At 41.3% G+C, this 14,852-nt stretch overlaps 2 protein-coding genes across 13 annotated transcripts in view; one reads left to right on the forward strand and one right to left on the reverse strand.

The window, feature by feature from the left end:
* LOC109561561 (zinc finger protein 426-like) overlaps positions 1–3,169 on the forward strand; it is a 42,807-nt gene extending 39,638 nt beyond the window's left edge. Inside the window, exon 7 of one of the 2 annotated variants that reach the window (XM_070792773.1) lies at positions 1,777–1,986. Coding sequence is in view for 1 of the 2 variants with exons in the window: in XM_070792771.1 (XP_070648872.1) it covers positions 1,777–1,869 (93 nt within the window). In the remaining variant the exon portion in view is untranslated. Of the gene's footprint in view, positions 1–1,776 lie in introns of both variants that reach the window. The other variant, XM_070792771.1, reaches the window with a different exon arrangement.
* LOC109561565 (zinc finger protein 177-like) overlaps positions 1–14,852 on the reverse strand; it is a 41,468-nt gene that overhangs the window by 13,407 nt on the left and 13,209 nt on the right. For 9 of the 11 annotated variants that reach the window (XR_011567519.1, XR_011567515.1, XR_011567520.1 and 6 more), the window contains 3 exons: positions 13,829–13,912; positions 12,599–12,681; positions 530–11,867 (listed from right to left, as the gene is read on the reverse strand). Coding sequence is in view for 4 of the 11 variants with exons in the window: in XM_070792776.1 (XP_070648877.1) it covers positions 11,745–11,867; positions 12,599–12,681; positions 13,829–13,912 (290 nt within the window). In the remaining 7 variants the exon portion in view is untranslated. Of the gene's footprint in view, positions 1–529; positions 11,868–12,598; positions 12,682–13,828; positions 13,913–14,852 lie in introns of those variants that run through there. The other 2 variants (XM_070792777.1, XM_070792778.1) reach the window with 2 other exon arrangements.

A 14,852-nucleotide genomic window follows, 5' to 3' on the forward strand; every position in this document is an offset into this window, starting at 1 on the left:
AAGGATAATTGCTTTACAGAATTTTGTTGTTTTCTGTCAACATAAACTAGTATAGAGTAGTATTTATGTAATCTACCACAAAATCTTGTCAGTTCTACATTCAGCACATATAAAGAATATACAAAATACATCTTTAATGCTACATTGGACTTCAGGACTTATCTGTTTCAACAGCCAGCATTACCTTAACTAATATGATTGATTAAAAGATTGATAGAAAGAAAGAAGAAAGAGATAATGTTAGGTAATAAAAAAGCATTTTGTATTTTTATATAATATTCTTCTACTTATTTGTGAATTTTAATATTTATTAATTGATTCTTAGACATACATACAATCTTATTTTGATCTCTTTACCTTTTCTTTTGAAATAAGTTTCTCTCATTTCTATAAAAGATTGTAAGGCTCTGCTAAAATCTTCTTAAACAATGTCAAATTTCAAGAATAATGTTAAAGCTGGGTTTTTTTAAAATATTACTCAAAACATATTATTACTCATCTGTTAAAAATAAGTCATTACATGCAAACATAAATAAATAGTACTTTATTTTTTAAGTATATTTTCCAAAACAAAAAAAGAGTGGCATTATTTTACATTTTTGCATTATCTCTTTAATGTCCACTTAACAGGAACAGTTGTATTCTCATACTTGCTTTTACAATCGTTCTGCTGTGATACATTGTTTTGATTGAACTAGGTGAAGAAATTCAGCTACATACAGATACATACAGATGGAAAGGGGGGGAGTATTTCTATAGCCTCTTAAGATAATTGAAAAGTCTTCTTTGATACAGTATCAGTATTAACAAGTGGTAGTTTATTTATTAAAGATTAGTTGCACTGTGGAATCTGAAACCATTATCAATAAACTTGTCATACACTGTCACAAACGTCAGTTTCAGGTTGATTGAAAATTTAAATGTGAAACCAAACATGAATAGCTGAAGAAAACAATGAAGTTGAACATATTTAGAATTGAGTTTGGGAAAGGATTTCTTAAATGAGACACAAAAACTAACACATTAAAGTTCAGAATCACTGTTCAAGACACCATAAAGAAAGAGGGACATGTACAATGAAAACAGAATTGGTATCAGAAATATCACACTCCTAAACATCATAGAGAAATGACAAAGATACAGAGAGAAATCAGTAAAAACATGTAAAGGTAATTTCCAAAGGGAAACTCACAAGAGCCAATAAATATAAAAAGATGCCCATTCTCATTACTAATCAGCAATGAGATACATTTTACATAAAATACAAAAGAAATCTGAACATAAATATTCTACACCCAGTGAGTTCATGGGAGGTGTACAAGAATGTTTATGGCAACTTTATTAATAATGGATAAAAGCTACAAACTACCCAGAGAGGCCCATCCACTGTAGACTGGATAAGTAAGTTGTATACATTCATACAAAAGATCCCTATGTAGCAATTAAATAAATTATACTTTCATGTGACTTAAATCTCAAAAATGAGTGAGCAAAAGTAAGAATGTATTAACACGCTATTCATTTAGGTAGTGTTGTTCCTTTCTCAATTTTTAGTCATGTTTTATTTTTAATAATTTAAGAATCACAAGAAGTTACAAAAATAGTACTGAGGTCCCACGGACTCTTTGTCCAGCATCTCCTAATGACAATGTCTTACATAACTGTAATTCATTATCAAGATAAGAATACTGACATTGCCACAATATGATTAACTCAGGTACAGACATCTGTATTTCACCTGTTGTTTACTTGCATTCTTTTTCCTTCTTTTGGCAGGGGATACATATTACCCTGGGGAAGAAAATGGCAACCCACTCCAGCATTCTTGCCTGGAGAGTCCTATGGACAGAGGAGCCTGGAGGACTGTAGTCCATGCAGTCGCAAGAGTCGGACATGACTTAGCGACTAAACCACCACAAGTTTATTGTTTTTTTTAACTGTATCTATACATTTTCATCACATCTTCTCTATTGCCATTTTTTAAAAGAAATCTGGATAGAAATCATAACTATGAGGTGGTAGAGGTTAATCTATTAGAAATCACAATAAAAAACTAGACAGGTTTACAAATAGGTAGAGGAGTACGTCAAGGCTGTATGTCACCCTGCTTATTTAACTTCTATGCAGAGTACATCATGAGAAACGCTGGGCTGGAAGAAGCACAAGCTGGAATCAAGACTGCCAGGAGAAATATCAATAACCTCAGATATGCAGATGACACCACCCTTATGGCAGAAAATGAAGAGGAACTAAAGAGCCTCTTGATGAAAGTGAAAGAGGAGAGTGAAAAAGTTGGCTTAAAGCTCAACATTCAGAAAACAAGGATCATGGCATCTGGTCCCATCACTTCATGGGAAATAGATGGGGAAACAGTGGAAACAGTGTCAGACTTTATTTTGGGGGGCTCCAAAATCACTGCAGATGGTGATTGCAGCCATGAAATTAAAAGACGCTTACTCCTTGGAAGGAAAGTTATGACCAACCTAGATAGCATATTCAAAAGCAGAGACATTACTTTGCCAACAAAGGTCCGTCTCGTCAAGGCTATGGTTTTTCCAGTGGTCATGTATGGATGTGAGAGTTGGACTGTGAAGAAAGCTGAGTGCCAAAGAATTGATGCTTTTGAACTGTGGTGTTGGAGAAGACTCTTGAGAGTCCCTTGGACTGCAAGGAGATCCAACCAGTCCATTCTAAAGGAGATCAGTCCTGGGTGTTCTTTGGAAGGAATGATGCTAAAGCTGAAACTCCAGTACTTTGGCCACCTCATGCAAAGAGTTGACTCATTGGAAAAGACTCTGCTGCTGGGAAGGATTGGGGGCAGGAGGAGAAGGGGACGACAGAGGATGAGATGGCTGGATGGCATCACCAACTCGATCGACATGAGTTTGAGTGAACTCCAGGAGTTGGTGATAGACAGGGAGGCCTGGCGTGCTGCGATTCATGGGGTCGCAAAGAGTCGGACACGACTGAGCAACTGAACTGAACTAAACAGATTGAAAGATACTTTCAGAGTGGACTGACGTGGGAGTTGGGGTCTAGCTAAATCCTTTTTACAAGAGACACATCTAAAGTACACAGAAGGCTTAAATGAGAAGGAGGGAGAACCATCTGACAGAAAACTGGCATGGCTTTATTAATAATACTGAAAAAAATAGACCTAAAAAATCTTTCTCCTTGCTGTCTCCAATTTTTCTCCTAGTTTCTTCCAAACCCATTTCAATCAGCCTTTTGTGACAGCAGGTCACAGAATCAGCTTTGACAAGTTTATCAACAACTCCCATTGATATTCTGTTATCTGTTGTCAAGTCCAGTCAGAACAGAGAGGGTGGAGGAAGGCTGGGTCAGGGCAGTCCTAGACAGAGGAACAGTCTAGCCAAGTTTGGGCCAGACTAGTGGGGGGTTCTTAAACCGTGGCCATCAGTGGAAGAGCCCTGTGACCCACAGGGATGGGCTGGTACTATTACTCCTGCCAGGCTTAGTCACTGCCAGGAGCAGTCTTAGCACAACCCCAGAGGTAGGTTCTGGGCAGGTCAGCAACCAGGGCCACTCATAAACTAAGCCCACTAGGTGGATACCCAAGATGCAGGTTCTCATGGCTACCATACCAGCAGACACTATACTCAGCTGGGAGTAATAAACATTTCTGAAAGGGAGGACTTCCCTGGTGATCCAGTAGTTAGAATCCATGTTGTACCACAGGGGAATGTAGGTTCAATCCCTGGTCGGAACTAAGATCCCACATGCTGTGAAGCAATTAAGCCTGTGAGCCACAACTAGAGAAAAGGCTGTGTGCCGTAACGAAAGACTCCACATGACGAAACAAAGATCCTGTGTGCTGCAACTAAGACCCAATGCAGTCAAAAAAAAAAATTTAAACTCCTACGAGAAATAAAAAATTCTTGATAGCTCTCCCATCATGAAACTACAGTGGAGACTTTAAAAAATATATATATTTCTTTTTCTCATGTACCATGAGTCTAGAGATAAGCAGTTCAGTGTAAGTACAGCTACTCAGAGAAACTGCTGAGAAGCAAGGAAGCCTTGTGTTCTGGCATCACCATCTTTGCCGGTGGCTTCTGCCTACTGGTTACCTTCTTCCAGTCCCTGGCACTGTATTTACTTTCCAGGCAGAAAGAGGGAGGAAGTACCAAGGAGAAAGAAAGTAAGATAACAAACATGGGATTGTCCCCTTTTCAACGGCTTTCCTAGAAATCACACCAGTGGCTCTGCCTCTCTGCCATGTGCCAGGGCTGTGAGGCATTCCTTCAAGAAAGATGGGGAGGGACTTTCCTGGTGGCTCAGTGGATAATAATCTGCCTGCCAATGCAGGAGACATGGGTTCGATCCCTAGCCCAGGAAGATCCCATATGCTGCGGAGCAACTGGGCCTCTGCACCACAACAACTGAAGCCCGTGCACCTAGAGCCTGTTTTCCACAAGAGAAGCCAGCACAATAAGAGGCCTGTGCATCATAAGAGAAAGCAGCCCCTGCTCACCCCAGCTACCGAAATCCTGTATGCAGCAACAAAGACCTAACATATCCAGTGATAAATAATTTTAAAAAAGAAAGACAGAGCAAGCTGGGTTTTCTGTTTTTTGTTTTACTAACATTTAACAAGTTGAGCAAAATCCAGGTTGTGATAGTAGGAAGTGGCAAGAATGGACACAGAGCAACGTGTGCTACACTGGGCCCGTAAAGTCCCAACAGATGCCAGAGGTTCCACATCCTACAGGTCACTGCCTCCAATCACAAACAACTAGAATGGAAATGAAAAACAAGGCAACCGAGAAACCCCAGCACTGCATCTAGAAGACATATTCCTGAATAACCCATGTGTCTCAGGGGCTGTTAAAATGGAAATAATACAGTATTTAGAACTGAGCCACAATAAGTAAAAAGATCACCTATCACAACTTGTTGAATAACTTGGAGGGCATTTAGAGTGATATATGTGGCCTTGCGTATTTATATTACGCAAGGAAAAGCCAAGAAGCCAATGAACTCGGGGTCCACATAAAAAATGCAGCATTGGGAACTATGTCTAGAAGGGAAAAGAATCTGGAAACAATATATACAGGCACATATAACTGAATCACTTTGCTGTACACCTGAAACTAACACAACATTGTAAATCATATTTACTTCAATAATTTTTAAAAAAAAATGTAGCATAAAGTCAAATCCACATTCGTAACACTGACAGAGCCCCTCTCTCAAAATGAGTTCTCTTGTGAATACCAGTGAAGGTCCCATCTGAAGGCCCGTACATAGTCGTTATACTAACACAACCATTCTCTATTTGTCCTTCCATATGACACAGAAGGATGGGTGCTCACGAGGGCTTTCACAACTTCTATGGGAAAAAAAAAAAAATGACAGTTTTCTGTACAGGCATCCAGTTCCTGTCCTACCCGATTCTTCTGGGTTGAATACAGTCACTTTTGTCAGAAGGCTATATTTAAGTGTCTATTTTCCCAGGACTTGTTATGTAAGTTTTTTGCTTTTTTTCGGCTGCATCTCGCAGCTTGTGGAATCTTAGTTCCCAGACCAGGGATTGAACCCAGTAGGCCCCTTGGCAGAGTACAGAGCCCTAAACAGTGGACCACCAATGAATTCCTAAGGTTTTTTTAAAAAATAACTTAAAAATTAAATTATATTTTGAATCCTCAAGAAAGGATATTTGTGGGGAGAAATTTGATTAGAGGTTGTGTGCGCTAACATTTTATCCATGTTAAATTTCATATGTGCATTCATTATATTTTGATTATAGAGGAAATGTCCATTGGGAGATAGTTCTCCATGGGCTAACTCACATTTCCACATGTCTTGCTCTGTTTTGCACTGTGTCCTTGAGGATGTTTATAGACCAGACATCCTCGGAGCAGAGGGCAGGTATGTTTGCAGTCCAGTGTCCTAAAGTTAAAGTCCCTCCCGGGCAAAGATGGGGCAGATTTGTTTACAGCTCATTAGAAAATGAGCTGGGGTTCCTGAGCTGTGACACAAACTGACTCCATGAGTAGCATCCACATGGGCCATTTTACATCATCCCTGTGCAACTTGGGAGTCCAGGAGAATCAACAGGAACGTGAAGCATCTGTTGCCTCCTGCATTGTTAATAAAGCCCTTGGTCTCTGACCCAGAAATCCGGTGTCTCTGGCCAACGTCCATGAAACTGTGGCAGGCTAACGATCAGCCTGGAAGTAGGGAAGATCTTTTTATTTTTTGACAATATCCTGGTTCTTAGGATGAATGCTAAAGAAATCTTATGTTTGTAATGGCTCACCCATTAAAAAAAGAAAGGGGGGTTCCCTGGTGGCTCAGATGGTAAAGAATCTACCTGTAACACAGGAGACCTGGGTTCAATCCCTGGGTGGGGAAGATCCCCTGGAGAAGGGAAGGCTACCCACTCCAGTATTCTTGCCTGAAAAATCCCATGGACAGAGAAGCCTGACAGGCTATACAGCCCATAGGATCACAATAAGTCGGACATACATAAGGAGAGAAAACATAAAACAGTTGTCCAAAAAAAAAGTTGATAATTGGTGAATGAAGGCATGGACTTTGAGGGACTTTCCCCAACTAACTTTATGAGGCTGGCATATCCCAACAAAAGAACAGCATGACAAAGGAAAATTTGCAATTTGGTGTCACTCAAAGATGCAAAAACCCTAGCTAGCAAACTAGGAACAGTGCTGTGTAGTAGACATGAGAGGGCAGCGTTACCCAGGAACCCAAGGGTAAGAGCACAGTAGAAGAGTCCATTCATTTGCCACACAGACATGTTAAAAAACCAAAGAAAAAGCCACCTCTATTCATTCATTCATTCAACAAATACTTATTGAGTGCCTGCTATGAGTTCTACCCTTGTTCCAGGGGTTTTGAAATACGTCAATGAACAAATACTATCATCTCACGAGATGCAGAACAGACATTTGATTTTGTGAAAAAAAAATGCAATGCCTGTTCATAAGAAAGAACACTAATGCCCTAGGAAGAGAAGGCAACTTTCTCATCCTGATAAAGTCATCCACCAAAATGTAACAGCAGATAACACTTTGATACGATAGGAACACAATGCCCTTTAAGATCAGGAAGAAGACCAGGGTGCAGAAGGCCCCTTCTAATCAATATGATTCAAAAGCTGCTGCCAGAGAGCATAAGAGCAACAAGAGCATAAGAAAGTGGTAAGAATTTAAAAGGAGCAAATGAAATCTGTCTGTATATATAGATATGATTATCTGTAGAAATCCCCCCAACGATCTACCCATCAGTTATTAGACAGGAAGGAGTATATCCAATTTGCTATGAATAGGCTCAACAAAGAGAACTCTATGAGGACCAGCAAGATACATATACCTCTAGGTCTTCTCCAGAAATACCCTGTGAAGTATTCTAGGAAAGAAAACCATGCCATTTCTCACAAAAAGTCCAAAAAGACTTCTAAATAACACAAGGAAAAGAATCAAAAGTGTAGCATGGAAACTGTGGGTTAAAAGGAAGAAGACCCTGAAAGAAAAGATGACACTGCCAAGATAAATACCCCCAACTGAACCCCAATAAATGCGTTAAAGAGTGTTGCCCTCTTTAGATCATTCATTCAATCTAAAAAAGATTCATTAACAACTGAATGCCAGCATTTGAGAAAACAAGACCGTGACTGTCCTCTCCAAGGAATGCCACAATTACAAGATGACTTCAAAATAGTATTATGGGTCTATCCTGCCATGATGAAGACGGTAGCTATGTTTACCAAAATGAATGCACATTGGAAGAACCTTTTAAAACAACTTTAGTGGGGTATCACTTACATACTATAAAACTCACACATTTGAAATGTACAGCTCAAATGATTTTTAGTGGTCTGTCTACAATGCGGGAGACCCGGGTTCGATCCCTGGGTTGGGAAGATCCCTTGGAGAAGGAAATGGCAATCCACTCCAGTACGATTGCCTGGAAAATCCCATGGACAGAGGAGCCTGGTAGGCTACAGTCCATGGGGTCACAAAGAGTCAGACACGACTGACTCCACGTTCACATTCATCACACTGTGCAGCTATCAGCATGAACCAGTTTTAGAACATTTCCATTACCCCAGTAAGATCCCTCATGCCTGCACAGTTCACTGGGTTCTCCCCACCAGCCCAGGCAAAAATGGACCTACTCTATGTTTCTATGGCTTCTCTGCCTAATCTGGATATGTCACATAAATGGGATAGTACAGTCTGTGGTGCTTTGTGACTGGTTTCATTCACTGAGCATGTTTGGCGAGGTTCATTCCTTTCTGTGACTTCCCTGGTGGTCAAGTGGTTAAGACACCAAGCTTCCACTGCACAAGTTCTATCCCCAGCTGGGGAACTAAGATCCCACATGCTGCATGGCACAGTTAAAAAATTGAGAGAAAAAAAAAAAAAAACTTCATTTATTTGTATGGCCAAATAATATTTCATTGTATAGTTAACTATATTTTATTAATCCATTCTCCAATTCCCCAAAGGGAAATTTGGGGTTTTCTCTTTCTGGCTATCATGACACATGTTATGAACACTTGTGCACAAGTCTTTGAACAGCTTTTGATTTCTCTTGGGGGTCAAGTAGTTTTCTGTTACGACCAACACCACTTTAGGGTCCCACCAACAATGTGTGTTCTCTGAACTTTGGAAGCAGCATTTCCTAGTTCCCCTTTTCCCTCAAGATTACATTTGTCCATCGAAATTAATTTTTTTTAATATTTTTAACTTTTGGCCAGGCCTCTCAGCTTGTGGGATCTTAGTTCCCCAACCAGGGACTGAACGCGGAATCACTGCAGTGAAAGCGCCAAGTCCTAACGACTGGACCGTCAGGAAATTCCCAGTTTCTTACATATTGAGGATCCAGTGTCCACACTTCAAAGTTCTGCATGTGTTTTGTTTTTTTAATAATAAATAAGCCAATAAGGTTCAGTGCTTTTTGAAAGCACGAGTCTCCTTTTCCTCTTTCTTAATACAACTTCTGCCTTAAAATAAGGATAAGCCAGCCTGGCTTCTGTTTTTGTATAGTTTTGATGGTGCACAGCCACACCTGTTTATTTATGTATTTTCTGTGACCACTTTTGTGCCACATGGTAGAGCTGAGTAGTTGTAACAAAGATCATCTGGCCCACCAAATCAAAAATATTTAATAGCTCCCCATTTACCAAAAAAGTTTGCAGACCTCTGTCTTAAAGTGTAGATTTAGAAATATGCACAAAATACAAAGAGTTAAACTAGTGTGTGTGCGGGGGGACTTACCCTGATGGTCCAGGGATTAAGACTCTGTGCTCCCTATGCAGGCAGCCTGGGTTTGATCCCTGGTTGGGGAACCTGATCACATGTATCACAACGAAGACTTGGCACAGCCAAATAAATAAATTTAAATATACAATTTTTTAAAACCCTATTGTTTTGAAGGGCTGAGAAAGAAATACATCAGACGGGCCTAAGCTAGAACAGTAAATCTGCCCTGCAAATTAACCCCCAACGCAACTGCTTTAAGGTGTTTAGAGTCATGTGCAAAGCTCTTGATTAGGGCATTGAGAAGGACATCACGTCGTGTGATGCAGGCATGTGTGATGAGGCACATCACACATGCTTCTAGGCTGTCTGCTCAGGTTACACTGCCAGGCTTAAAGTCATGTTGTTTTTTGAGGGTTTTTGTTGTTTTTTGCCGCTAGGCAGCTTGCGGGATCTTAAGTTCCCCAAATAGGGATAGAACATGCACCTCCTGCAGTAAAGCATGGAGTCCTACCCACTGGAAATTTCCACCAGGGAATTTTTTTTTCCCTGTCAAATTGCTTTTATTATGGAACACAAAAGCATTTTCGTTTCCACAGTTTACAGCTTTCTTAATGATGGGCAAAATCAATGTTATTCTTTCTGGGAAGATGGTAATGTTTTATATCCTAATTCAGGTGGTGATTATAGGGGTTTACACACTGGTCAAATTTCATCAACCTGTACATTTAAAATGGTACATTTTACATGCAAGGTAAGTTTTCAGACAGAATTATAAAATTAAACATCATTCTCCAGAGAGAGATTCAAAGAAACAGCTGTCTGCATGAAAAATACATTTAAAGATTTCTTTTCTTGGTCTTGGAAATAGGGGAACAGAGATGTTTAAAAAACTGTCGTTCAACTATTAGCACAAAATTCCATTTCCTGGAGTTCATCTCCCAAGTTTGAACAGAAATTATGTTCGACTTAGCGACTGAACAACAAAACCTGACACCATAAATAAAAATCAACAATGGATAGGAAAACAGCTTAGAAGACATTTTAGAAGGGTGTTTTAGGAACATTTTAGAAGACAAGAATCTAAATATATTCTCATAACTAGTAGAGTGTATTCTATATAATAGAATAATAATGTGACTACACATTATTGTCCCAACACAAATCAGCCAAAGACCACCAGGGACAAAACCTATAGTCTGACAAAGTTGGATTTACCAACTTGTTACAGAGGAAACGACATACCTGAGGAACCACCAGGTGTCCCACCAAACCACGGAAGACATAGGGATATTAGAAGATTGGGGGGAAGGAAAGAGTTTGGATGAAATTCAAGTGAAGTAGTATTTTGATAGGCTTAAAAAGTGACACTGAGTTAAAACAGGTCTAACAGATATATCAGATGACACTTAGAACTAAACCAAAGTTTTAAAAACCTTAGCTCAAAACCCATGTGCAAGTTCAACTGGTGGCTCAGTGGTGAAGACTCTACCTGCCAATGCAGGAGACGCAGGTTTGATTCCTGAGTCAGGAAGATCCCCTGGAGATAGCAATCCACTCCAGTATTTTTGCCTGGAAAACCCCATGAAGAGAGGAGCCTGGAGGGCTACAGTCCTAGGGTGGCAAAGAGTCAGACACAGCTTCAGGACTGAGCACACACACATGTAATGTAGCCAAATGGGGTATTTAGCAGGATATCTATGGCCTTAACTGCTTAAATTCAAAAACACAGACTGAAAATTAATGAGCTAGATTTCCAGCTTCAAGATAGGACCTAATAAAAGCAAACCCACATTCTTCACGTTTATATGTTTTCTCTGCCACTCTGAATTTCCTTGTGCAGTAGTTTAAGCCCCAGCAGGATTCCCCCCATACCAAAGCTATTCACAGTTGCTCTCCTGTGGGATCGATGAGCCTTTCTCTGCTTCCACTCCCAGACTTGTCTTCAGTGTGCATCCTCACGTGTTTCCTACGTGATGAATGACTGGAAAGCTTCCGACACTGCTACGTCTTCCCTCTTGCATGTAGCCTCTTGTGGGCAGTTGCCTTAGAGCTCTTATGGAAGGCTTTTCTGCAGTCACTGAATGGGTAGGGCTTCTCCCCAGTATGGGTTCTCACGTGTGCCATCAGAAAGAACTTTCTGCTAGAGGTTTTGCCGCAGTCACTGCACTGGTGGCATTTCTCCCATGTGTACTCTCTTATGCACTGTCAGGTCACTGCTCCTGCCGAAGGCCTTCCCACAGTCACTGCATTCATACAGCTTCTCCCAAGTGTGCATCCTCTTGGGTACAGCAAGGCTCGAGGTAGAGCTGAAGATCTGTCCACACTAGCTACACTTAGACACAGTTCCTCTCCAGGATGAGTTAACACGTTCGGCCCGAGAAAGGAGTTGCAACTGAAAGCCTTCCCACACTGAGAACATTTGTAGGTTTTCTCACCAGCATGTGATCGCACGTGGACCCCAAGGAAGGAAGGATAACTAAATACTTCCCCACATTATTTACATTCATCACGTTTCACACCTGTGTAATTCCTCTTAGTAGTCAGGTCAGGATTTCTTCTGATGGCTTTTCCACACAGACTGTGTTCATGGGACTTCTTTCTAGGTTGAGTTGGTAGCTGTCAATGAAGAGATAAGCAGTAACTAAAGGCTTTCTCACTTTCATTGCACTCATGGGAATTCTCCCCCATAGGAAGTGTGTGGTGTAAAGAAATCAAATTCCTACCTTAGAAATTGCTACAATTTTCAGAGCACGTGCACTGCTTCTGCCCTGTCTGAGTTCAAATTGAGTAGACTTAATGAAGTGAAAGTGTTTAGTCGCACGGTCGGGTCCAGCTCTTTGTGACCCCATGGACTGTAGCCCTGCCAGGCTCCTCTGTCCATGGAATTCTCCAGGCAAGAATACTGGAGTGGGAGCCATTCCCTTCTCCAGGGTATGTTCCCAACCCAGGTCCTGAACCTGGGTCACCTGCACTGCAGGCAGATTCTTTACCATCTGAGCCACCAGGTAAATACAGGGAATGCTCTACCATAAGGCTCCATCATGGCTGCATTCATAAGACTTCTTATGTACTGACTTTTTTTTTCTGATAGTTTTGTAAAACAAAAATTCAATTCTAAGTCATATATACAGACCTGCTTACTTGTGGGATCTATCTCTCTATGAATCACTATTGAAATCAGTTTAGGATACTACCCAAATTCATGGCACCCTAGACTCTCTCCTGAGACATGACTTATCTTAGGTGAAGGCTACTGGCCCCTCGTGTCTCCCCAGGTTGTGCTGCTTGTCTGTCTCATGGCAATTTCCTCCTGCAGAGAACCAGCAATGAGCCCTCATGAGCCTTACCCCTTTCCTGCCAGTAAATGGTTTTTCCCACACTTTATTCCTCTCAGCCGTGGTCTCTTTGGTTTTAAGCTGAGAATTCTGGTCTGAAATGATCAGAAGAAAAAAGGTTTAAGTTCATGGAGAAATAAATGGTTAGATAACATAAAACAACAAACAGAGGCCCATGGAGTTTTTCTTTCATATACTGACTCTTCTCAGTCAATGTGACAGGGAAGAATACACCAGCAGTTAAAGACAGACTTAGGATTACAGCAAGGTAGAGAATTTGACAAGCATGCAAACAAGGGGTGAAAATGGCAAGTGACGGGCCAGGGAACAGTTCTGTTAAGAATGAGACAACTGCTAATAGTCTAAAAGAGGGCAAATACACTTTGAGGACAGTGGGAAAATGGGAAAATAGCACACCTGGGAATGTTCTGGAAAGAGGAAGCAGTACTCAGTACTCTGTAATGGCCTATATGGGAAAAGGACTTAAGAAAGAATGGATATATGTGTATGCATAACTAGTGCATAACTAGTTAGGTACTGCTGAATACCTAAAACTAACAGCATTGTAAGTCAACTATACTCCAATAAAAATGAATTTTAAAAAAAGAGAAAGCAGGACAGAGCTTATTCTTAGAGCAAAAGTGGTAGAAACAGCAAGAATTATGTTCAAATCTTATAATAACCTACAATGGAAAAGAATCAAACAAAAAAAAAGAATATAGATATATACATAAATGTTGTTGTTGTTTAGTCGCTAAGTCATATCCAACTCTTTGCAACCCCATGGACTATGTAGCCCAACAGGCTCCTCTGTCCATGGGATTTCCCAGGCAAGAATACTGGAGTGGGTTGTCATTTCCTTCTCCAGGGGATTTTCCCAACCCAGGGATAGAACTCTACCACTGAGCCCCCAGGGATACCCTGTATACATATATATTAATACACATATGGCTGGTGGGCTAAGTCCATGGGTCACAAAGAGGTGGCCATGATTTAGCGACTAAAACAACATGTATGTATGACCAAATCACTCTGCTGTATATCTGAAATGTATCCAACATTGTAAATCAGCTATACTTCAATTTAAAAAAAAAAAGTGGGAGAGAAAAGAGAGAAGGGAAGGAGAGGAAGGAAAGCAGAAGTTTCTAGAGGAAATTCACCCCAAGTGGCTGGACACAATTTCTCAGACAAAAATGACCTTTGAGAAACTCTATAAAGGGGCTCCTTTTCCCCAGGGCTCACCTGCACAGGTGTCTTGGAGAAGTCTCCTCTTCCGTGTTCTCAGCTCCTCCTGGGTGAGCAGGCGGGGTTTGCGGAGATGATACCCTGGCACGTGGGGAAATACACATGAGGTGGGGGGTGTGCAGGGTCGGCACGGAAACTCCGCCCAGAGTAGGGCCAACAGTTTCAGCATGTGTGGCCCCAAGAGCAGTAACATAATGATGGTTGTTGTTCAGTCACTCAATCATGTCCCACTCCTTGTGACCCCATGGGTTGTTGCCCATCAGGCTTCTCTGTCCATGGGATTTCCCAAGCAGGAATAGTGGAGTGGGTTGCCATTTCCTTCTCCGGGGATCTTCCCAGACCAGGATCAAACCTACATCTCCTGCACTGGCAGGTGGATTCTTCACCACTGAGGCACCTGGGAAGCCCAACATAATAACCCAAGACCCAAAACTCTGTCTCACATCATGCCCTCCAGGGATCAGGGATCCTCAGACCCAAGCTCAGAGACACACAGAAGGGGCATGAAAGCTTCCGATCATGAAGAAAATCAGGTTGATATAATGAATAAATCTTCACTCTCAAAAGGAAGACAGGAGACTAGGGGCTGGTGACTGCAGCCCAGGCACTAGCCACCTGCTTCTGTAAGTCAAGTTGTATTGGAACACAGCCCTGACTATTTGTTTATATGCTATCTGCGGTGGCTTCGGCACCATAGTGACAGCATTCAGCAGTTGCAACAGAGACCCAGGGTCCACTGAGCTGAAAATATTTACTCCCTGGCCGCTTAACAAAAAGAGTGCTCACCCCCATTCTACACAGTCAATTTTTTTTTTTTTTTGGCTATGCTGCAAAGCTTGCAGGAGCTTAGTTCCCCAACCAAGGATCAAACCTTTTCCCCTTCCAGAGAGGAAGTGTTGAGCCCTAATCACTGGACTGCCAGCGAAGTCCCTACAATATCACTTCTTAAGGATAGACCACATGCTCCTCCCAAGAGCAAGGATAGTTCCTGCAACACAGCAGGTGCTTGAGAAAGGTTTGC

Source organism: Bos indicus, chromosome 7 (genome assembly GCF_029378745.1).
Source record: "Bos indicus isolate NIAB-ARS_2022 breed Sahiwal x Tharparkar chromosome 7, NIAB-ARS_B.indTharparkar_mat_pri_1.0, whole genome shotgun sequence".
Taxonomy (NCBI): Eukaryota; Metazoa; Chordata; class Mammalia; order Artiodactyla; family Bovidae; genus Bos; species Bos indicus.